This window comes from Podarcis raffonei, chromosome 13, assembly GCF_027172205.1.
Source record: "Podarcis raffonei isolate rPodRaf1 chromosome 13, rPodRaf1.pri, whole genome shotgun sequence".
NCBI classification, from domain to species: domain Eukaryota; kingdom Metazoa; phylum Chordata; class Lepidosauria; order Squamata; family Lacertidae; genus Podarcis; species Podarcis raffonei.
The window spans coordinates 48,969,406-48,992,509 of record NC_070614.1 but is presented as its reverse complement, the minus strand read 5'-3'; the positions used below and the strand labels follow the sequence as shown (position 1 = coordinate 48,992,509).

The following is a 23,104-nucleotide window of genomic DNA, read 5'->3' as shown; positions in this document are numbered from 1 at the left end:
CCCGATGTATTTTCACTCACATACAGTGGTATCTCGGGTTACATACGCTTCAGGTTACATACGCTTCAGGTTACAGACTCTGCTAACCCAGAAATAGTGCTTCAGGTTAAGAACTTTGCTTCAGGATGAGAACAGAAATCGTGTCCCGGCAGTGCGGCAGCAGCAGGAGGCCCCATTAGCTAAAGTGGTGCTTCAGGTTAAGAATAGTTTCAGGTTAAGTACGGACCTCCGGAATGAATTAAGTACTTAACCCGAGGTACCACTGTATGTCTTTGCCAAGTATCCTGGGATAACGTCAAGCCATTCTGTCTCTCTGTGGCTCCCCACATTTCTTCTCTTAATTCTGCACTACGTTGGAGGGTGGGGGAAACCTGGCTGGCAGGTTGGGAATTGTAGTTCCCAAAACATCTCAAGGGCACCAGCTTGGGAAAGGCTGGTTTACACAATCTGCTAACCCTGGGATGAGAGAGACACAACCTTGATCATGGCTAGAGGGGTAGACTCTTCAATTTGGGACTCGCCCTCATACGCACGTCAGAGGCAGACCAGAGTTGATTTGGGACTCGCCCTCATAAGCACGTCAGAGGTGGACCAGAGTTGAAGTAATTGCAACAACTGACCGTAGAAACAGCTCTAGGCAAATGGGTCTCTTCCCTCATCACATCCGCTGAAACCTACAAGCCTTTTTTGGCAGCCGGTTAATTAGTTGGCTCAGAAACAGAAAGACCGGTGTGGGAATCCACCTTACAGTTCAAAATCTCTCTTTTTAATTCTTAGCAAAAAACTCGAAAAGGCAACAGAAGGTGAAATAACAAAACAGCGCGGCCCCAGTTAGTGGTCACAGCTCAACGGACTAAAATACACAGTGCAAATATTTGCTCATCTAGAACTCGACGTTGTCAGTTATCCACACACACCTACCCAGATGGGGGAGAGAACAGAACAAGACAGCAGTAAAACATGAACTCCTGGCTTCCATTAAATGTCGCCACTGATTTCTCCGAGAAGCATCTCTTGTCAGCAAATAAGAATAAATTATATATAATTTATATATGTATATATATCTATATATCTCACACGCATACATACTTGTGCCAGCAGCTAACAAAGCCAGGGGAACCAATGCACCGTGGGTCCATTTCAACGGGGCTTGAACATCTCACCTAACTCTTTTTTTTAAAGGGGGGAGACAGGGAATTTGTGGCCTTCCAGAGGTTGCAGCTCCCATAATCCCTGTGTACTGACTGTGCTGGCTTAGGGATGATGGGAGTCGCAGCCCCACTTCCCATCCTTCCTGGGGAAGGCGTTCAAGGCCCAGGTGTGCCAGGAGAGGTACAGTAATAGCTGCCAATTGCAGAGGCCCCCCCACCTCTGCCCTGGTTTGCTTCGTCTGAGTCACGTGGAGCGCCCATAGATTGTGCGATTAAGAAGGCACCGGTTTAGCAAAATCCTGTTAGGAGGTTTCTTTACCTGACAGGATTGCAGTGTATCGTTTTGATTTGGAATGTTCTGCAGACTTTCTAATCTGGCGGGGCTTCCACCTCACCCCCCCCCCCCCGTTTGCATATCAACAGCTGGATCAACAGTAGAAGTAGAAGTAGAAGAAGAATCCATCATGGTCATTGCATCTGAGCCTGTTATTGCCAAAATGAATCTCCGGACAGAGAATCGTGTCAGTTGAAAAGCAACAAGGAAAAGCTGTTTTCTTTCACCTCTATAAAGCTTTATACAGACATAGCTTAGCCTTGCTACTGGTTTTCAGAAGCATGGCCACCACACACCCTGTGGTAGGGGATAAGGAACCTGCGATACCTCCGACGCTACTGGACTACAACTCCCATGAGTGCCAACTTCTGTCCAAGATAGTTGGGGTGCTGGGAGTTGGAGTCCAACAATGTTTGGAGGCTCAGAGGTTCCCCAGCTCCAATTCACACCTAATGGGCAAGAGGCAAGAGAGTGTGAGAGAAATTCCACTTCTGAAATGTGGGCTCTCCTTCCTCTCTTGCCCCTTCAGCCCCTCCTGAAACCCTCAAATTATGCTCCAGAAGGCAAGGGGACCCTCTGAAGAAGATCTGGAGGCAGCAGAGGAGAAACCAGAAACATTCTTGCGCAAAGCTGATATCTTTTGCACAAACGGGCAGATAACATTGGAAGTCACCCACAATGTCCTTTTGAAATTATTTTTTGAATATTGTCAGTTAATTATTATTATTATTTTTAAAAATAGACATACAAAGATCTGGGCAAAGACTCAATGAAAATATGACCCTTTTATGCTCCTTTTTAAACACCTGTCTAAGAAAGATGCTTAAGAATGAGCCACTGCCTTAAAAAAAAAATCAGGTAGAATTAAGAGTTGTTAACTGTTCTAACGTCATATTTAGAAAAACAACTCTTCGTGCTCTGACTGGCTTGAACGAAGCCTTAGCTTCATCTTTTAAAAATAGTACTCTTTATATTAAATAGCCAGATATAACCTTTACCTTTTAAAATCTAATTTTTATCATCATTTATACCAAGTTATGTTAATTTATTGGGCCTTTGGATCCATGCATCGTTTTCTGTGCTTTTGGTCACCGCCAAAGAAATAATCTGCAATGATCACGACTAAAAATCTTAACTGATCACTCTTCTCAAGGAGTGTTTTCTTTACAAAAATAAATCCTTCATACAAATTTTCCTTATTTAAAGCTGTTTGGATATTCCATGTGCAAAATTTAACTTCTTTCATTTTCTGTGTTTTTTCAAAAAATAGCTTACTTACAAAACATTTAATCAATAAAGGGAACAAAATATTGTCCATCCTTTTCCCTGCCTAAGGCTGCAATTCTATCTCTATACCAGGGAGTAAGTCCATTTGAACAAATTTGGGATTTACTCCTGAGTAAACATACATAGGGAGTGCACAGTCAAAATGTTGTTTTGCAACTACTGCAGAAGAATTTAAGCTGAGTTGCTGACTTCAGCCTTTCCTCCTTCTTTTAATCTTTCCACAACTCCACAATAATAATTTTCTAGTCCACCTGAATCACTTGATTTTTTCCTCTCTGCTGTGGCATTGCAAAATTAGGATTGGGGTCCCGCCAATTTAGTCACTGCTTTTAAGGGTTACAGTGCCTGTAAGGGTTACTTCTGACTACTACATAACTCTCCTTCCTTCAGGCAGACATAGCTGAGCTTCTCCCTGCAGAAGTATATTTCATTTCCTCCTCCTCACTTTCCAAGAACATTTCTTAAAATGTCAAGTGCATGTACTCCTATCACTTCTTCCACACAAGCCGCGATTTCAGCACTGACTGAAACAAAACCCGCGGCAGGCAGCTCTCAGAAGATGGAGGTGTCAAGATAACTGGGTGGCCCCTAGGGATTTGTTTTCTCTCGTCTCGTTGCGCAGAACTAGAAACAGCGACGGTATACCAGATCAGAATCTCTCCCCTTTAAAGAACCCCGATTTACGTGGTACGCAAGCATCGCTCCCCTGTTCCGCTGAGCTGGTATTTCAATCCTCAAAATGACTGAGGAAAGAGAGGTGTCGCGGTGGCCCCTATTCTCTTGCTCAAACGCCAAGCGTGGAAAATAACCTTTAAGAACTTTCTTCTTTTTTTTTAACTGCCATCCTTTCCCATACACCACAAAATATACCTTTAGGGAAGCGGGAAGGGAAGGGATTGCTGGTGGGTTGTGGGGGAGAGGTGGAAAAAATTCTGCTTCTGCTGTTGTGCATAAGTAACCCTGTGTGCAGTTCTTAAAAGGCAACGTCCAGTGTTTGGGTAAGAGAGTCTGGATGCTGCTGCAGAAGGCCGCTCAGGTCAGAAGGGGCTCGTCGTCCGCAGCCCAGTCGGCAGACGCGCTTCCGCTCTCGGAGTCGGGCACGGTGAGGGACACCAGAAGGACGTCATCCTCGTCTTCGGGAGACGGAGGGGCGCTGAGAGGATTGCCTGCCTCCACAGAGCATGGCAGCGCAGGGGAGAACAGCCGTACGCGGAGAGAGCGCATCATCCCCGAAAACCGCGGGGTGGGAGGGGGCGGGGCCTGGGGCTCTGGCGCAGGCTCGGCAGGTGGGGGCGGGGCCTTCTGGGGAAGAGGCGGGGCTTGCTCTTCCAGCTGGCCGGAAGTTGTGTTTTCCTCTCCGGGTAGTGGCTCAGGCAGGGTATCCGGAGTGGAGTGTGACGAAGAGGTGGTTGTGGTAGTGGTAGTGGCGGCGGCAGCGGAGGCAGAAGTGGAGGTGGTTGGAGCAGGCCGAGGCAGCAGTCCCAACCGCCGCATGCGCCTCGCCAAGCGGCGCAGGAAGCGGCTGCGATGTGGGCGGCGGTTCCCACCAGCGGCAGTGGCGGCGACTGTGTCGTGGCGGAACATATGCAGCAGAGACCTCAAGTTCCCCAGCACTGAATTCTGAAATGATAGAGCAGAGGGAAGGGTGGTGAGGAATTAGGACAGACCGAAAACCAAACACAAGTGTGTTTACCTGGCAGGGAGAGTCCCTCAAGAAATCCCAGGAGGGCGTATTTATCCATTTATTCCTTTATTACCTTTGCAACCTGCCCATCCCACTCCCCAAAGCAGCCCGGTGTGGCAAACATGTCAAAACAGTACAATCTAAACTAGAAAAGGTATTTGAAACATCAAAAACACAAATCTGGAAAACACTAATAACAATTGCATTCCCTCACAGTTACTAATTTCAACATTTTCAGTAGCTGGCATCAGTCAAATGCCTGGGTAAACAGGCATGTCATAAAAATTCATCCTGAAAGCCAATAATGCGGGAGACAGGTGCACCTCACCATTGAGGGCACCACACAAATGCAGAGCCACCACCCAAAAGTCCCTGTCATGGGTCAACGCCATCCAGGCAGCAGCCAGAGGTGGTAACATTAAAAAGGCCTCCCCTGCCAATCATAGGGCCTGAGATGGTCAATATGTTGGGAAGACTCCAGTAAGGTATTTATGCTCTCTTTCTACAGATGCATGCCCTGCAGTTCCTTTGCTGGGCACACGTATTATTCAGGTCTTTGCATCTTGGCATGCAATGGTCCCAGAGTTTTCAGAGTTCTCTTCAGAACCGAGTGATATAGGAGGCTGCAATACTGACACTCATTGCAGGCCCTCAATATGGCGAGAGCTACTTGACACAGCCTCGCCCGAGTGCTCTTGTTGCCTCTTGCTCCTCAAAACTCCCGGCTCAGAGTCCCCAGACTTCTGCCTCAAAGACACGGCTTTCTAAGAACGAATTGCATCTTAATATGAGGGCCATTTCCCAGCTGTGGTTATAATTGGCCCGAGCCATATGGATATCCCATCGTACAAGCAATGGAGCTTACAGAGAGGCATCTGTGCAGTTTGCAATCCCAGTGGCAGCCAAGTAGCCAGAATAATGTAACATCTTAGACCTCAGAGACAATTTCAATCTTGCCCGGCTACGTGGGGAGACATGGGGAGTCAAGACATGGGGCACTCATAGGAATCTTTCTGGTAGAGTGGACAAACAAAAGGCTTTAGGGAGTGTTTCTCTCACACACAAAAACGAAGAGAGTGGGGCCTGTACATTTTGCCTCATACCTCAGGTTCTACAAATGTTAGGAATTTGCTGACCTGATGAGGGTGCTCCGTGGGGAAGCCTTCGACAGGGGGGATGATGCCGCGAGCAATGAGTTGCCCGTAGGAAGGTGGTGCCTGCCGTTGCACCAGCCGGGCCTCCATCCGCGACAAGGGGGATAAGATACTGTGGGGAGAAAGAGACACACACAAAGTGTGAGACGAGAGCTGCACCCGTCACCCCTCTCCATCCCTCCATAACATTCTTTTCTTATCCCTCCTTAACTCTCCCTCTCTCTGTCTGAGTGGAAGTTTCCAATTTCAACTTCCTTTCACTTCATAACAACAGACGATGCGCCCTGCTGGATCAGGCTGGGGGCCTGTCCAGCCCAACATCCTGTTCCTACAAGTGGCCAACCCAATGTCCACAAAAAGGAACAGGGTGCAATGGCACTCTCCCCAAATGCAATTCCCATTGCCTCCGGCCATGCAGGTGGAGCATAGCCCCTGTGGCCATCAGCCATTGATAGCGTTATCCTCCACAAATTCGTCCGATCCTCATTTAAATCTGTCCAAGTTGGGGGTCCTCACTGCTTCTCATGGGAACCAATTCCATAGTTTTAACTATGCGCTGTGAGAAGAAACGCTTTATTTTGCCTTTCCCGAATCTTCCAACATCCAGTTTTGTTGGATGCTCCCGAGTTAATTTTCATCGCCCACATTTTCCAGCTCTACAATATCTCCTGTTAAAACGGCAACATTATTTACAGGGAACCAGGCAGAGGGCCTTCTCGGTAGTGGTGCCTACCCTGTGGAACGCCCTCCCATCAGATGTCAAGGCAATAAACAACTATTTTACTTTTAAAAGACAACTGAAGGCGGCCCTGTTTAGGGAAGTTATTAATGTTTGGTGCTGTATTGTTTTTAATATTCAGTTGGAAGCTGCCCAGAGTGGCTGGGGAGACCCAGCCAGATGGGTGGGGTATAAATAAATTATTATTATTATTATTATTATTATTATTAGGCAATAGCTGAACCCACAGCGGCTAGGCCACTGGTTCACCATGTCCATCGGGCTCCTCTCTCAGCTGCCGCCCACAGCAGCCATCCCATCAGGCTACAGGAACAGAGGGATAAGATGGCAGGATCTTGCTATCACCTCTACTGAGAAAAGCCAGCAGCTTTCCTTGAACTGTCCAGCAGGCTGTTACAAAAGCTCTGGCATTTAAGACAGACTTTGCTTTTTCCCTCCGGATCCTTTCTTCCTTTCATGTTATACCTTTTAGACTGTAAGCCTGAGGGCAGGGACTGTCTTATCATGGACATTTGTAACCTGCTCTAGGAGCCTGCTTCTGGCTGAAGCAGGGTGGATAAAAATCAAGGATTTAAAAAAATTAAAAATTCAGGCTTTTAAAATAAAATGCTTTGTAAGGATAGTTACACTATAGACTAAATGCTATTCATCAGGAAATAAGGATTTGTTTTAAGTTTTTCATGTGTGGTAACACTCAGTCACTTAAAAAACAGACTGAGTGTTACCACACATGAAAAAATTAGAAAAAATTGTTTAACCACATCAGTTAACAAACATGGATACATATGCTATAATGTTATTGTTTTAGTTAAATAAATTGTTTAAATTACTATTAAGGAAATTATTATTTTTCTCCTTCCAATAAAGTACAGCAGAAAAGTTGTGCCAATATAAACAGTTAACTTATTAAACCTCACAATAATTTCATAATCATCTGTCCATGTATTTTTAATAGTATAACCATATCTGTAATTTTTGATATAACTGTAAAAATAACTCTGAAAACGAAACCTTCATTCAGAAGGTTCATTCTGAAAATGAAACCTTCATCTGCATGTAAATATTAAGATTATACCAGCAAGAATAAGTCTTTCTGTAAAAAAATGATTTAAATCAAGTCTTACTGAGTAGTAATTTAGATCGATTTGATTTAAATTAAATCCACCCTTGGCTGAAGAGGAAGGTATTTAAGCAAATAAAGCAGATTTCTATACACCAGGGTACCATGATCACAGTACTTCCTGGGGACATCTGTCCTCCCTCTCTGTATGCCTCCATTCCTATACTTCCCACCCGCATTCCCAGTCCTGCCCCCAGTTTCCATTGCTCTCCCCATTTTTGATATCTCGTGTGCACATTCCCTAAGCCCCAGCCTTGCCCCTCGCTCCCCGGCTGCTTCCCTCACCCAAACTCGTGGCTGCGGAGGGCATACAGTCGGCAGGTGCAGCCCAGCGCGATCACCAAGAGAAGGCCGCACACCAGGCTGCCGATGACCGCCGCCGTCACCACTTTCCGCGGGAGGACGTAGGAGCAGTCCGCCTCGTCGGAGGCGTCAATGCAGTCCGCCTGCCCGTCGCACACCCAGCTCTCGTAGATGCAGCGCCCGTCCCGGCACCGGAAGTTGCCCGGCTGGCACGAATAGCAATGGCGCTCGTCCGCAGCGTCGGCACAGAAAGTCTGGTAATTGCAGCGGTCGGCCGGCCCGTAGCAGCCGGCCCCGCCGATCCCGCGCCCCCCACAGGGGTACTGCCCCACGGGGCAGCCTTTGCAGCCGTCCTCATCGGCGCCGCTGGCGCAGTCCCAAAACCCGTCGCAGCGCTCGGCAGCGCTGTAGCAAGTGGCCCCCTCGCCGTCACCTCCGCCGCAGGGGAAATCCCATGGGACGCAGAAGCCCCGCACGTGGTAGGTGGCGTTGAAGCCGCGGCCTGATGTTCCCGGCGCCGCCTCATAGGACACCCACGCACGGCTGGAAGGCGAGTCCACGGCGACCATTTTCTTGTTGCTGGTGTAGTCGAGGTTGCGCAGCAAGCGGGGGCGCGGCGCGGATCCGGGCGCCCCCTCGTACACCCTCAGGGAGTCCCCGACGCCCAGGCTGAGGGCGGTGAAGCGGATGCTCAGAGGCCGGCTGTCGTGGGCGTCGAGGGCCCACTGGCAATGCGCAGCGCCCAGGTAGGAGTCGGAGGCGAAGCCGGGCGAGAAAAAGATGCCGTAGAAGTTGTCCAGGGTGAGGTTGCAGGGGAAGACGGGTGGCCTGCTGGCTTCTGGAGCAGAGAGAGAGAGTGAGGGAAAGGGTGTGGAAAACACAGAATGAAGCTGTCAGAGGGACTGATAGGAAACCAAAAGAGGCATGGGATGGGCAGGGCCAATAATATACAGATTAGTATTCCATCAGCTTTGGAGATGTGTGTTGGCGGTAACCACAACAACAACACATTTATACCCCGCCCATCTGGCTGGGTTTCCCCAGCCATCTGGGTGGCTCCCAACAGAATATCAAAAACACAATAAAGCATCCAACATTAAAAACTTCCCTAAACAGGGCTGCCTTCAGATGTCTTCTAAAAGTCAGATAGCTGCTTATTTCCTTGACATCTGATGGGAGGGAGTTGCACAAGGTGGCTGCCACCACCGAGAAGGCCCTCTGCTCGGTTCCCTGTAGCTGCACTTCTCGCAGTGAGGGAACCACCAGAAGGCCCTCGGTGTCTGGGCTGAACGATGGGGGTGGAGATGCTCCTTCAGGTATACTGGGCCTTTGAGGCAGTTTAGGTCTTTAAAGGTCAGCACCAACAGTTGAATTGTGCTCGGAAACTGCAGGGATGGGGGACCCCTTCAGTTCTGGTTTCTCTCACTTTCTGATTTTTTCAGCCTTGAGGTTTTCTTTCCTCATTCCCAAATCAGTTTGTGGTGGTTGTTTTTTTAAATAAGAAAGAAGGGCGAGCCACACTTTAGATGAAAAATAGCACCCCACCCACAAAACGGAGGGAAAGGAGGTCCATGTATACATGCGTGTGTGTAGAAGGAGATGGATAATTGGAAACAATAATCAGGGAGGGAAATTGATGGGGAGAGAAGCTTCCCTTTTCTTCCCATAATGCACCAGGGCTGTGGACTCCTCCGTACCTCTCTCATATTTCAGCTGAAACCCATCTCCTGTCATGAACTTCCAGTTGTAACTCAGGGTCACGTTGCCTCCCTTTATCCGGAGGGGCTCAGGTGTGTGGTAGCCACAGATTTTCCAAGGGGATGAAGGGAGCGAGGCTGACTGGATGATCAGCATCTCCGAGGTACAGGAGAGATGAAAGTGCTGGAACCTGTGGAAGGAAAAGAGAAAGAGATCGAGAGAGATCAAGTATGCATGCCAACTTTTGCTTCTGTGTGTTGCTCCCCAGGAAATCTGAAGGATGCGCTCATGTGAGGTTGGTTTCCGGGCCCAACTAAAAGTGCTCCCTTCTCACCTGATACTGATGATCTCCTCAGGGTCGGCCAGAATGACCCAGCTACAACTGCTGTATGTCGTCCCTTGGGAAGAAGGGCTACGGATCTGGCCTTGTGGCTCCTTCCGGATGTCAGGGTAGCCTTGACAGACAGCTGTGGGAGGAAGGAGAAGGTCAATGAAGCAACGTTGAGCCCCTTCCCCATACTTCCAGCTCCTCCTGACTTTCTTTTATGGTTCCCCTTCGTAATACAGTGGTACCTCGGTTTTCAAACGTCTTGGAAGTTGAATGTTTCGGTTTCCAAACGCTGAAAACCCGGAAACAACTGCTTCGGTTTTCGAACGCTTTTCAGAAGCCGAATGTGCCACAATACTGCTTCTGTACTGAGTTTTCCAGGAGCAAATGCTTCCAGAAATGGCATGCTTCGGTTTTTGCACATTTCGGAAGTCAAGTGGTCTTCTGGAGCGGATTATGTTCTAAAACCGAGGTATCAAGTTCTTTCTAAGCACCATAGTCTCCATGATCATTTCAGGCGTCTCTCCCTTGCTGTCACTTATCCCTGAAATGGCTACCACCACCCAACTCTGCTCAGTGCCGTCCTCAGTCCTTTCCTTCTCCTTCTGAGCCTTTGTCATGGCAGCCTGGTTCTCCAAACCCAATGTGGAGATAGCTAGCTATTTTTGGACAGCAATTTGCATCACCCCCTATAAGGGCTGTATTGGCTGTTGGCTACCCTTGCCTTTCCCTCAGGGGTGGTGAATGTGTGACACCCCAAATATTGGTGGACTGTAATTCTCCTCATCCCTGATCAGGAGCCATGCTGGCTGCCGCTGAGGGGAACTGGAGTCCCACAAAGTCTGAAGGGCCACAGGAACCTTATTTCTAGCAAACTACTATTGAGGTGGCTGCATAAAAATAAAACTAGGCCGCAATACGAGCCTGCTGAATCAGGGCAATGTCCCATCTGGTCCGGCATCCTTTTGTGGGAAACCCACAAGCAGGATTCGAACACAAGAGCATTTTCTCCTCCTGAGGTTTCTAGCAACTGGCATTCAGAAGCATTACTGCCTATAACCACAGAGGCAAAGAACAGCCATTACAGCTAGCAGCTACTGATAGACCTTGTCGTGCCTAATCCCTTTTTAAAGCCACACAAGATGGTCATCGCTGCCTCCTGTGGGAGCAAATCCGATAGTTTAATTATGCACTGGTTGAAGAATTGCTTCATTTTATCTGTCCGAAATCTTCCAACATTCAACTTCGTTGGATGTCTGTGAGTTCTCCCAAAGAGAGAGAGGGGGTAAATAGTTTTTAAAGTCATGTGTCTGTTTCCCAATTTGACCTTTTTACATGGTTTTGTACGCACTATGGTGCACACTTTATGCATTGCGACTTGCAGTTATCTTTATCGATCGTAGTTCAGTATTTATTTATTGCAATTGTTAAGGGTGAATCTCTTGTTTAACAATGATTTGCTGATGTTTTGAGAGTTGATTTTATTGTGTACTATGACTAACAGACGATTCAACATGACTTTATCTGATATAAGTCGTTCTATTTGAAAGTTATGCTTTATTACGACTTTTTGTATTGGATCAGGTAAGGCTTGTGCTGTTTGTTGCGTATTTTGTTACTGCGAACCGCCTTGGGTATCGTAATATAGAAAGGCGGTATACAAATTAAAAATGAAATGAAAATGAAAAGTTATGAGAGGGGAAAAACTTTTCTGCATCTCCTTTTCTCTAGGACATGCATAATTTTATAAATTTTCTATCATGTCTCCACTCACTCAGTAAGATTCAAATGCTACAGCCTTTCCTCATGGAAGCGCTCCACCCCCTTGACAATTTTTGTTACTCTTTTCTGGACCTTCAAATATCAGCAATACCCCCCTCCTCAGCACCCACCTTCCCTCTCTGCCCCATGCCTTGTTTCCCCCCCTCACTACCCCCCAACTCACCCGTGTGTGAGGAGTTGCTCTCAGTGAGCTGAATCCCACCTAAGGAATAGAAAGGAAAGAGAAAGTCAAATTCCAGACAGGCTGTCTGTGTTAAGTCTGCTTATCGGGAAAACACACAAACGAAGGACTTCCTGGTATGTTGAAGGAGCACATTCATTGTGGCCAAATCCTCCATTAGGTTGGAGTGCACTTTGCCAGAGTTCAGCTGGTAGATAAATACTCATGCATGGCAACAACAACAAACAACACCTTTGCAACGGTTGCCGATTTGCCACCCAGCCATGTGGCTACTCCTCGTATATAAAGCCCTCAGCAGCTTGGGAATAACATACCTGCAATATGTTTACAAGGGGTTTTATTTCTTTATATGCCCACTTGGCCACTTCAGTCTGGGGAACTGTTACAGGTGCCACATATTGTCTGTTCCACATGGGTAAGAAGTCAGTATTTTAGTGTGGCAATAGCCACACTTTGGAATGGCTCAGGACTGCAATACCTCAAGGACCACCTCTTTCCATATGAACCTACCCGGACCCCGAGATCATCTTCTGAGGCCCTTCTTCGTGTGTCTCCTCCATGAGAGGCCTGGAGGGTGACAACATGAGAACGGGGCCTTCTCTGCAGTGGCTCCCTGTTTGTGGGATGCTCTCCCCAGAGAAGTTCGCCTGACGCTTTCATCATACATCTTTAGGTGCCAGGCAAAAATGTTCCTTTTTAACCAGGCCTTTGGTTGATCCGATTTACATCCTATGCCCTTTTAAAATGTGGTTTTTTTGGGGGGAGGGGATTTTTATTTTTATTAGGTATTTTGTGGCTTTATATCTTGATTTTATTCTGTGAACTGCCGTGAGATCCCCGAGCATAGCACAGTATATAAATTCAATAAAAAAAAAGGAATAATAACAACTCCCTGCTCATTGATACCAGACAAGCACCTCTTATTAAAGGTAAAGGGACCCCTGACCATTAGGTCCAGTCGTGACCGACTCTGGGGTTGCGGCGCTCATCTCGCTTTATTGGCCAAGGGAGCCGGCGTACAGCTTCCGGGTCATGTGGCCAGCATGACTAAGCAGCTTCTGGTGAATCAGAGCAGCTCACGGAAACGCCGTTTACCTTCCCGCTGGAGTGGTACCTATTTATCTACTTGCACTTTGACGTGCTTTCGAACTGCTAGGTTGGCAGGAGCAGGGACCGAGCAACGGGAGCTCACCCCGTCGCGGGGATTCGAACCTCCAACCTTCTGATCGGCAAGTCCTAGGCTCTGTGGTTTAACCCACAGCGCCACCCGCATCCCTTTTTAGCACCTCTTATTGGTGCCTGATAAAACAATTTTGTTTAGGCAAGCCCATCCCAACAGGAAGAAAAACACTGACAGCTGTTTTAATGTGGTTTGTAGCTGATCATTGATTTTAATTATCTCTGAATGTTTTACTTGAGGTTCCTGCATTGCAGGGTGACCCGGAGGGGGGGTGTCTCTTCCAACTCTATTTATTCTATGAAATACTTGTTTTTATCTTTTTTTTAAAGACTGATAACTTCTTTTTGTAAACTGCTTTGAGGCTGGTTTGTTGTTGTTGCTCTATAAAGCAGTCTATAAATTCTATGAACTAAATACACAAAACCCCTTATAAACAGAAAGGTGAATAGCCTGTGAAAAACAAGGTAAGAACAGAGCAACCCTTTGCAATAAATATATCTATATTTTCCTGGACTACGGTGACTCTGAGGTCAGCAGCAGAGTGCCCCGCAAAACCATAGCGTGTCTTCCACAGTTTTCTGAACACTGACATATTTTGATGTCAGATTTCTCTCAGGTTAGAGAAGCAGAGAGGAAAACAAGGCCTTTGACAGGTTGCCTGCAGGAAATGGAGGAGATTCAGAGCAGGTTTGGCCTGGTGCATGACTCAGAGCAAATTCTGCTCCCCTTATGTTTTAACAGACTGAAGTTCAAAACAACTAGAGGCACCAGGTTGGGGAAGCCGGGCAGGAAGGCTATTAGGCCGAACTCCACAGTCTCAGGTTTCCTTCATCAGGTATAAACCGGAATGAATGCAAGGAAAATGCTTAAACTCGCTCCAGTCATCGCAAGGCTCCCTGTATCCCATCCATCAAGGTAGCTTCCTCCTCACCTGGGCTGATACCAGGTCTCCTGGGAGAAAAGGACTCCCAGGTGCAACAAGTGACCCATGGGTCCAGTGACCCATAACTGCAAAAAGTACTGCGCTGACCCCTTTTTTTCAGACCTGAGGCTAATGCCCACACCAGTGGATTGGCCATCACCACACTTAGCTTAGGTTTAGAGACCAAACTCTACAGGTGTGCCTTTGAATGGGCAGATCTCTGCCCCTACCCCTGCCCCACTCCTAGCCACCCAAAATGTGGGGTGCTGCAAAGGACGACCTTTGACCCTCCAGGCTTTGCTGGACCACAACTGCCATCCTCTCTGACCACTGGATATGCTGGTCGGAACTGATGGGAACCGGAGCCCCGGCATACCTTGGGGAGGGGGCACAGACTGAGCCCTCCCCCATCGCCATCATTTCAGCAACTGGGCACCGTACGAAAAGGGGCGCTTGTGCCCCCAAAGGCAAGCCGACCCCGCGCCCACCGCGCCCCTCTCTCTTACCCAGCAGGAGCGCCAGGAGGAAGCCCCGGGCGAGCCCCGAAGGCGTCGGCATCTTGGGGGGCCCCATCGCCCCCTCCGCCCGATTCCCCGTCCTCTCCGGCGCCTCTTGGGTTCCCACGCGTCGTGGCCCCGGAGGAGGAAGCCAGATCTCAAGGCTGGTCGGTGGATCCTTCCTTGGGGATGGTGGAGAGGAGATAATCCCCCCCAAAAGAAAAGACTCCCCCAATCTGCGAGGGAAGCCGGCCGCTTTCACTTTCTCGCGCCTTTCTCCCCCCAGCTTTGACCTCTACGCCTCCATCCCCGGCCCCTCTGCCAAGTCAGCGCTGCTGGTGGCCCATCGCCGCGGCCTCGGGCCTCGTGGCGCCCCGTTCCGCCGACTCCTCCCCGGGGTTTCTTGTTTTTCGGGGTGTTTTTTCCTGGCGCTGCAGAGGACGCGTCCCCGTCGCCCCCCTCTCCGCCCCGAATGTTTGCAAACTTTTGTTTCCTCCTTCCACTTCCTGCCTTTGCAACTTTCTCAGCCCGTGGCGGGGAGGAGCGCGGGGTGGGGTGGGGGGGTGGAGAGGTGGAGGGGCGAGCCACGTGACCTCTTCCTTCCTGACCCTCCCCTTTCCTCGTTCCTGTTTTCACACGCACACCCATCCTCCTCCTCTTTTTAACTACTTCGTGGCACTGCCAGCAATTTTTGCATTTAATTCCAACCCCCCCGGTGGGTAGGTGGGGAAAGACTCAAAAAAGGAAAGAGAGAGAGAGGGAGAGACTCTCCCGATCTGAAAACGAAGCAGGACCCACAGAAAGCAATAGGGGGGCATTAAACCGGAGTGACACCGGTGTTTACATGAAAACCTGATCTTTCAAACAATTCCCACCCCCCTCCTTCTGAATCCTTCCCATCGAAAAGGATCGAGCGGAAGAGTCAGCGCTCCTTTTTATGATCCTGCTTGCCCTGGGGGTAATAAATACCATTTCACACACACACACACACACACACACACCCCACCAAATTGTCCGAAGTTATGTGGGTCTGTCCTTTTAAGAGTGGGCGCTCCTAATCCCAACCTCCTCCCCTTCCCGGACTCCGCCGTTGGCCAGCGTTTGGCGCCATCTAGCGTCTCCGGCGCGATTCTGCAAGCCGGGACAAGAAGGGGAGCCAAGCGCCACCCAGGCCTCAAATTGCAGGTTTCAAATTTGCTTGCTCAGGCTGCCGCTTGCATTCCTCCCCCATCGCCCCCGTTTCCTATTGCCAGCTTTAACCCTTTTTGCGAAGAGTTGCATCCCATCCATCATTGTCTCTCCCCAGCTGTTTCGCCCTTCTTTTTTCTTCCTTCTTCTGCCTGCCCCAGAATAATCAGGATGATTAATATATAGTTTTGCTGAATGCAAGCAGGCAACAAGAGTGTGCTAACACATTCCTGCTAACATCAGAAGCAGGGAGCGCATTTATGTCCCAACTAGCTTCTAGAACTCTGGCCCTCCTAGGCAGTTTGATGACCAAAACAGCAGTAGCAAAGAAACCCAGTGGTACTAACTTGCCACAGTGGCATGTGCAAAACTAAAACAGGCCCTCACCAAAACCAATAGGTAAATATTCCACTATTATCTATACTAGCTTGCCATGATACCTCAGGGTATTATGTGCAGAGTCTAGGACCTAGTCTACAGTGCACAGGATTTATCCCCTAACCAGGGCTCATGAATGCACTTGGTAAGGGATTGTTTATGGATAAGTGCTAATTTTCACTTATTTTATAGATTGACTGGGCTACTGCCATTTAGCAGAGACTTCCTAGGGGGCCAAAGAGGGCGGGTACCAAGTAGCTGGGATTTTTCACACAACTTCTTATGCAAAAGGATCAGAATGCAGTAATGGAGCCAGGAATAACTACTATGGGACCAATATTCTGTGGCACAGGGTTTAATGTCACCTTGAATGAGTCAGTGTCTCTCAACAGAACCTACCTGACAGGTTTGTGGTGAGAGTAAAATGGGGGGAGGGGAGGAGAAGGAACTGTAGCTCCTTCGAGGAAGGGTGGTATGAATTTATAATAAATATAACAGTCAAATAATAAGAGACGAGCCCCAGGACTTTGGAGCTGGAACATGCACGCCATTATAAAGACAAGACAATCTTTGACCATGTGCAGAGTGCACTTCCACTCACATCAGACACCAACCTAAAGCCATTCCCACTAAGTTAGAGGGTAGTCCTTTCACATCAAGCTTAATCCCTGGAACCTCTTTGTTTAGAAAAGAATTCGGAACAGCGATTCCCCCTTCCTTGCGCACTATTTCCAAACGGGCAAGCAGCGCTCTCAAAGTATTTTTTGCAGCATTTCAGACTTTTTAGAGAAAAGGCCAGTAAAAGGTGGCATGATAGAATTTTGTAAAATTATGCATAGCGTAGAGAAGGTGGATGGAGAATATTTGTCCCTCTGTGTTTCATTGCATTAGAAACTGCTGGGTATTCCCTTCTCTTTTAAGTGCGTGTCTTATGGAATCCTAACCCTAATCCTAACAGAGAGCTATGGCCTTTTCCCGAAAGTATCTTCTGCATGAAGAGCAAAAACACACACACAAAAAACACACCACTCTCTTTTTTCCCTCATTCCATGGAACTTGGATCTCTTGCTGTCGGTCTCCAGACGTGGTTCCTGGCGTTTACATTTTGCTGATCCCGGATTTTTAATTTTTTTTAAGGTTTCCCACTTCCTCTTTCTCCTTTGCCCTATGCATTTTCTCTTCTTTTCTTGTGCTGGCTGGGTCCCAGGACTCCTGGGGTTCTTCTCTAGGAAGGGGAAGCATGCTCCAGTGATCATACAGATTAAATGTGAGCCCCCCCCCCCGCCCCACCATACCTGGGAGGAAGGATGTAGATGTTTGCGGTGGGTGTAATGAGATTGCAAAAGGAGGTCATTTGATGGGTGGGTAGGGGGGTAGCCAGAGAAGCAGGATTCCTCAGTCCCAGCTACCGACGGGGGGGGGGGTGTGTGTGTGTGAAATGGGGGGAGAGGAAGGGAGCTAGGTGCCACTGGACTAATGGGTTTTGTTTTGGTGGTTACCAAGTTATAGCTAAGCTCCCCAGTAGGAGAGAGAAACACAGGATGCAGGACTCTTGAATTCCATCCCTTGATCCAGGAGGGATCTTGCGGGCTAGAGAAGGCAGAGCTGAGAGAGAGGGAGAGAGAGAGAGAGAGAGAGAGAGAGAGAGAGAGAGAGAGAGAAGCCCCCAGGTCTTCCCACCGCCTCCCCCACTTTGGCTGAAGTAGCCAAGAAGAGGCTCTCTTCTTCCAACTCAGCAAAAATCAGTGTTTGCTGAGTCAACTGTAGGAGCCAGTGTCCCCACCCAGCAGGGGAGCAGACAAGGATCAGAGAGAGACATGCAGGATGGGGGGAGGAGGAGGGGGGATAATTTTTTGCTGAGAGGGGAAGCCCACATCATTTGCAAAATCAACATCCTCCACTGTCTTGACTTGCTTCCCCTACACACCCTTTTGATTTCCTTCCTATTAGTCCTCTTTAAAGGCTGCAGGTTCTCTTTTAAGCTGCCCTGCTAACAATTTACCTGGTTTATTGGCAAATTCAAAATTTTTTGCTAAAGCATCCCTAAGGCAGTGGTGCCAGCTTTGAAAACCTCTTGGCCCGCTAGCTCCACCCCTTTCCCCTTTGACCACACCCACTTAGCACTGCATCACAAGCTTGGCCACACCCTTTCTGCGGGAAGCGGTTGTATATCTGGAAGTAAAGGCAGCCTCTGAGAACGCACAGAGTGCCACCCTCTCAGCCTCTGCACACGTATTTGCAATTACCAAGTGGAGCTTCTGGAAGGTGGGAGAAAGTGCTTTGAATGTGCTTTAAGCATGTTCACGCTCCTGTCTCAGCGACGTCTACACTGGCTTGGTCATGCACACAGAATTGAAGAGGGCAGGATCCCCAAGGATGTGCTCTATGGGGGGCTGGCTTCAGGCACCAGACCAATTCTGCATTACAAAGATGTCCGCAAATATGACATGAGGGCTCGCAATATCAACCTGGCCATGTGGGAATCCCTTGCAGACGACCACAGAACCAGGAATCATAGAATCATAGAATCATAGAATCATAGAGTTGGAAGAGACCACAAGGGCCATCGAGTCCAACCCCCTGCCAAGCAGGAAACACCATCAGAGCACTCCTGACATATGGTTGTCAAGCCTCTGCTTAAAGACCTCCAAAGAAGGAGACTCCACCACACTCCTTGGCAGCAAATTCCACTGTCAAACAGCTCTTACTGTCAGGAAGTTCTTCCTAATGTTTAGGTGGAATCTTCTTTCTTGTAGTTTGGATCCATTGCTCCGTGTCCGCTTCTCTGGAGCAGCAGAAAACAACCTTTCTCCCTCCTCTATGTGACATCCTTTTATATATTTGAACATGGCTATCATATCACCCCTTAACCTCCTCTTCTCCAGGCTAAACATGCCCAGCTCCCTTAGCCGTTCCTCATAAGGCATCGTTTCCAGGCCTTTGACCATTTTGGTTGCCCTCCTTTGGACACGTTCCAGGAGACAGACAGGCAAGTTGTGTACCTACAGGGATCAGAGGAGGAATGGCAGCTGGGGGGAGTGCAGAAAAAAGAGATGCTGCAACAGCAAAACCAGATGTCTTGATCTGCCCCAGCTGCAATAAACATGTCTCTCCCCTATTGGTCCCTACAGCCACAACAGGCGCTGTAACTCTCCAATGGTTTCACTTCATCCCCAAAGGCGCACTTTTCCATTGTCTCCCGAGACAGACGGACGCCAGCTCTTGTCCACAGCCCTAGCATTAGGAGAGAGGGAGAAAAACTGCATTCACGTCACATTTCTAAACAATACCAGTAGCACTGCAGAACTGACTGTATTTGCTGATTTTTACCCTTGGGTTATGGTGATTTCTTCCCTTCCCTTCACCATAGAGCCTCAGGGTGGATTACATGGATGTATAAATGTAATGTTAATATCAGTTAAAAGCAAGTTGCAGGTGAGACAATAGGGTGGGTCATCTATATCCCTATACCTATTTCTATGTAGTTTCCAAAGCCAGAAAAAGCAAAGACCTGCATCTTCGGCATACAACGGAAAGTGCATAATGAAAGTGCCAGGACACAACTCTTTGGGGAGGAAATAGTTAAAAGCAGGGCTCAGCAAACTTTTCCAGCAGGGGGCCAGTCCACTGTTCTTCAGACCTTGTGGGGGGCCGGACTATATTTTGAAAAAAAATGAGTGGATTCCTATGCCCCACAAATAACCCAGAGATGCATTTTAAATAAAAGGACACATTCTACTCATGTAAAAACATGCTGATTCCCGGACCATCCGCAGGCCAGATTTAGAAGGCAAATGGGCCAGATCCGGCCCCCGGGCCTTAGTTTGCCTACCCATGGTTAAGAGGCTGCCAGAGACAATGCCTGCTTCCTGGGCTGCTGCCCTCCCCACCCCCCACCCCCCAACTTCTGAGGGCAGTGGAACTGCCACCAAGGGCCCAGATCCCATCTAAACTTAGTTCTTGGAACCAAAGTTTCAGCTCAAAGGTGTGTGTGTGTGTTTCATGTGTGGGTTGCTAAAGCGATGCCAAAGTCCACAGCACGCGTACCTGGAATTACCCTTCCAAAACAGAGTTGGCTTTGCAGGCTTTGCCCTAGAAAGCAGGGCAGAGCTTGTTTTCCCTCTGCGGAAAGAGAGACCCTCTTAAAAGAGGCAGAGTGGTGAGGGATGGTGGGATGTGGGCTGCCTCAAATGGGAGCGGCCATCCCATAATCCTCAGGTGTGGTCTTAAGTAGGCACAGGGCAGGCCTCACCGGAGAATTCCCATGCCCAGGATTTGGCAGTCGCCCAGTGCCGGCTGGCTGCTGCCACCCAGCGCTGCTGAACAGTCCATCCATATCAGGAAGGAAGCCCCTAATGACTTCACGTTTCATATCCTCCCGCAAAGCGGATATTAGGAATATCTGGGTTTGCGCAGACCATTCGTGCGTCTGAGTCACCGCCTCTCGTAGACAAGATGCGCCCACCTGTCTGCACTGCTAAGAAAGGCTGCGGTGCAACTTCTGAAATAGATGGTGCTCAGGCAAACCTCCAGGGCAGAGCAGCTGGAGCAGAACCTCGCCAAGTAATCCTTACATTGTAACATGTTTGTCTTAACAGCTGGGCAGAACAGAACCCCAGGAAGGTCCTTTGGCTCCAACCATTTCCTCACTTTCTCTGGAAGCCAAGACCACCGGTTTGCTCAGCCCAGCCCTCCTCTCTGGTCTGAAATCTGGGTGGGGGTGAGCTCTGGCTCGAAGCACATTGCACCCGGAGGTAGACGCAGAGTCCCAGCCCATAGCGGTTTTTTGTTCACTGGAAAAGAAACCAGCATCCCAGAATCACAGCGCCAGCTGTGGCTGCAGAGACCGGTAACTCGTAACTGCTGCCTCCCATGCTGTTTTTGCTGTTTTAGCAGCACCCACCGACCTGTTTGGGATGCAAGCCTGGGCAGTGTGTATGGAGGTCCTGGACTGGCCAGACAACAAGGCACACACACACACCCCTTGCCCCGGTCTCACTTTTGTGATCCAAACGAAAGCAGAGCAAAACATTTGGCAACAGCTTGGCTGCAGGAGTTGCCGGAAGGAGGCATACAAAACGCCATCCAACCCCCTTAGGGACTCCACTCCAGATCTGAGTAGGGTTTAAGATGTCCCACAAGACAGAGGGTACGGATTTGTCCTCGGGGTTGACTCCTAAAGCCCTTTCTGTCAAATGAGTATAGACACAAGGCAGTGGAGGTTTAGGATCAGACTTTCCCCTTCTCCTAGACGTGCTACGTTCCCAGGGGGGCGAGCTCCGTCTGCCCCTCGCTTCTCTCTACAAGACATGCAGAAACCGCTTTCTTGACCATTGGACCCACTCTCGGTCTCGTCCTCTCCATCCGCCAGGGCCTGTCTTCACCTGCAGAGGAAGTCCCTAACTCACTGGGGGCTTGAGACCCTTCGGCTACCCTCGCCTCCGGCCAGTTGAAGCTGTTTCCCGGGGTGTGGCCGCTGTCACCCCGTTAACCTAACCTGCTCCTCCTGCTCCAACCCTTTGTTCCATAAGTAGAGCTTCCTGTCTCGCCAGAGTGGTGCATGCTCTGGTTATCTCCTGCTTGGACTACTGCAATGTGCTCTACGTGGGGCTACCTTTGAAGGTGACCTGGAAACTACAACTAATGCAGAATGCGGCAGCCAGACTGGTGACTGGGGGTGGCTGCCGAAACCACATAACACCGGTCTTGAAAGACCTACACTGGCTCCCAGTATGTTTCCGAGCACAATTCAAAGTGTTGGTGTTGACCTTTAAAGCCCTAAACGGCTTTGGCCCAGTATACCTGAAGGAGCGTCTCCACCCCTATTGTTCTGCCCGGACACTGAGGTCCAGCGCCGAGGGCCTTCTGGCAGTTCCCTCCCTGCGAGAAGTGATGCTACACGGAACCAGGCAGAGGGCCTTCTCAGTAGTGGTGCCTGCCCTGTGGAACGCCCTTCCATCAGATGTCAAAGAGATAAATATCTACCTGACATTTAGAAGACATCTGAAGGCAGTCCTGTTCAGGGAAGTTTTTAATGTGTGGCATTTGAATGTATTTTTGATCTTTGTTGGAAGCCGCCCAGAGTGGCTGGGGAAACCCAGCCAGATGGGCGGGGTACAAATAAATAAATAAATAATAACAACAACAATAATAACAACAATAATAATGATGATCATCATCATCATCATCATTCCTGGCTCTCTAGCCCAGCATCCTATTGTCACAGCGGCCAGCCACGTGCCTGTGGGATTGAAGCATGTAAGGAAGACCTGAGCACAGCAACATTCTCGCTTTCTGCAGTTTCGAGCAGATGGGATTCACAAGCATTTACTGCCTCTGACCGGTGGAGGCAGAGTATATAGCCATTGTGGCTAGTAGCCGCTCCACAAATTTGTCTAATCCCCTTTACAGATCCACCCAACTTGGACGACTTCCCTGCCTCCTGTGAGGATCAAATTCCAAGAACTTAACCAAGTGCTGTGTGAAGAAGATCTTTCTTTCCTCAGACACAAATTCTTCAACATTCAGCTTCTTCGGATGTCTGCAAGTTTCTAGCATTATGAGGGGGTGGGGAAAAAGCACCCTCTAACCACTTTTCTCCATGACTTGCATAATTTTACATAAAATTTCGTCTTGTTGCCTCTACTTGCCTTTTCTTTAAATTGAAAAGCCCCACATGCTGCAACCTTTCCTGAGGGGAATTCCAGTCCCCTTTCTAGATCTGAATTTCTTCCTCCCTCTCAAATTGGTAGAGCATGAGATGCTTAATCTCAGGGTTGTGGGTTCGACCCCCATGTTGGGCAAAAGATTTCTGCCTTGCAGGGGTTGGGCTAGATGACCCTCGGGGTCCTGTCCAGCTCTATGATTCTATTATTTGATTACCTAATTAATTTCAGAATTTACACATTGCTCTACATTCGGAGAATACCCAAGCTGTGTAAATAATAATAATAATAATAATAATAATAATAATAATAATATGTGCTGGAAGCCACCCAGAGTGGCTGGGAATAAATGAAATTATTAAATAACAAAGTAATAATAATAACATACTAATAATTATTTTGCCAGGCACAGTGATGGCATAACACCACCACCACCAATAACATGATAGAGAGAAAGACCAGAAAGGCAATGTGGGGTAGTGGTTAGACTAGGACCTGGGAGACCAGGGCAGG

General features: G+C 48.6%; 1 protein-coding gene across 1 annotated transcript; it reads right to left on the bottom strand.

Annotated features, from left to right (window-relative positions):
* Nucleotides 1-744: 744 nt before the first annotated feature.
* Nucleotides 745-14,604, bottom strand: LRP10 (LDL receptor related protein 10). The gene is made up of 7 exons (XM_053361343.1): nucleotides 14,370-14,604; nucleotides 11,744-11,782; nucleotides 9,805-9,937; nucleotides 9,470-9,660; nucleotides 7,755-8,610; nucleotides 5,593-5,722; nucleotides 745-4,392 (listed from the first exon to the last, which is right to left on the bottom strand). Exons 1-7 carry the CDS (start codon nucleotides 14,434-14,436, stop codon nucleotides 3,805-3,807), a joined length of 2,004 nt encoding a protein of 667 aa, XP_053217318.1. The 5' UTR covers nucleotides 14,437-14,604; the 3' UTR covers nucleotides 745-3,804.
* Between the last annotated feature and the right edge of the window lie 8,500 nt (nucleotides 14,605-23,104).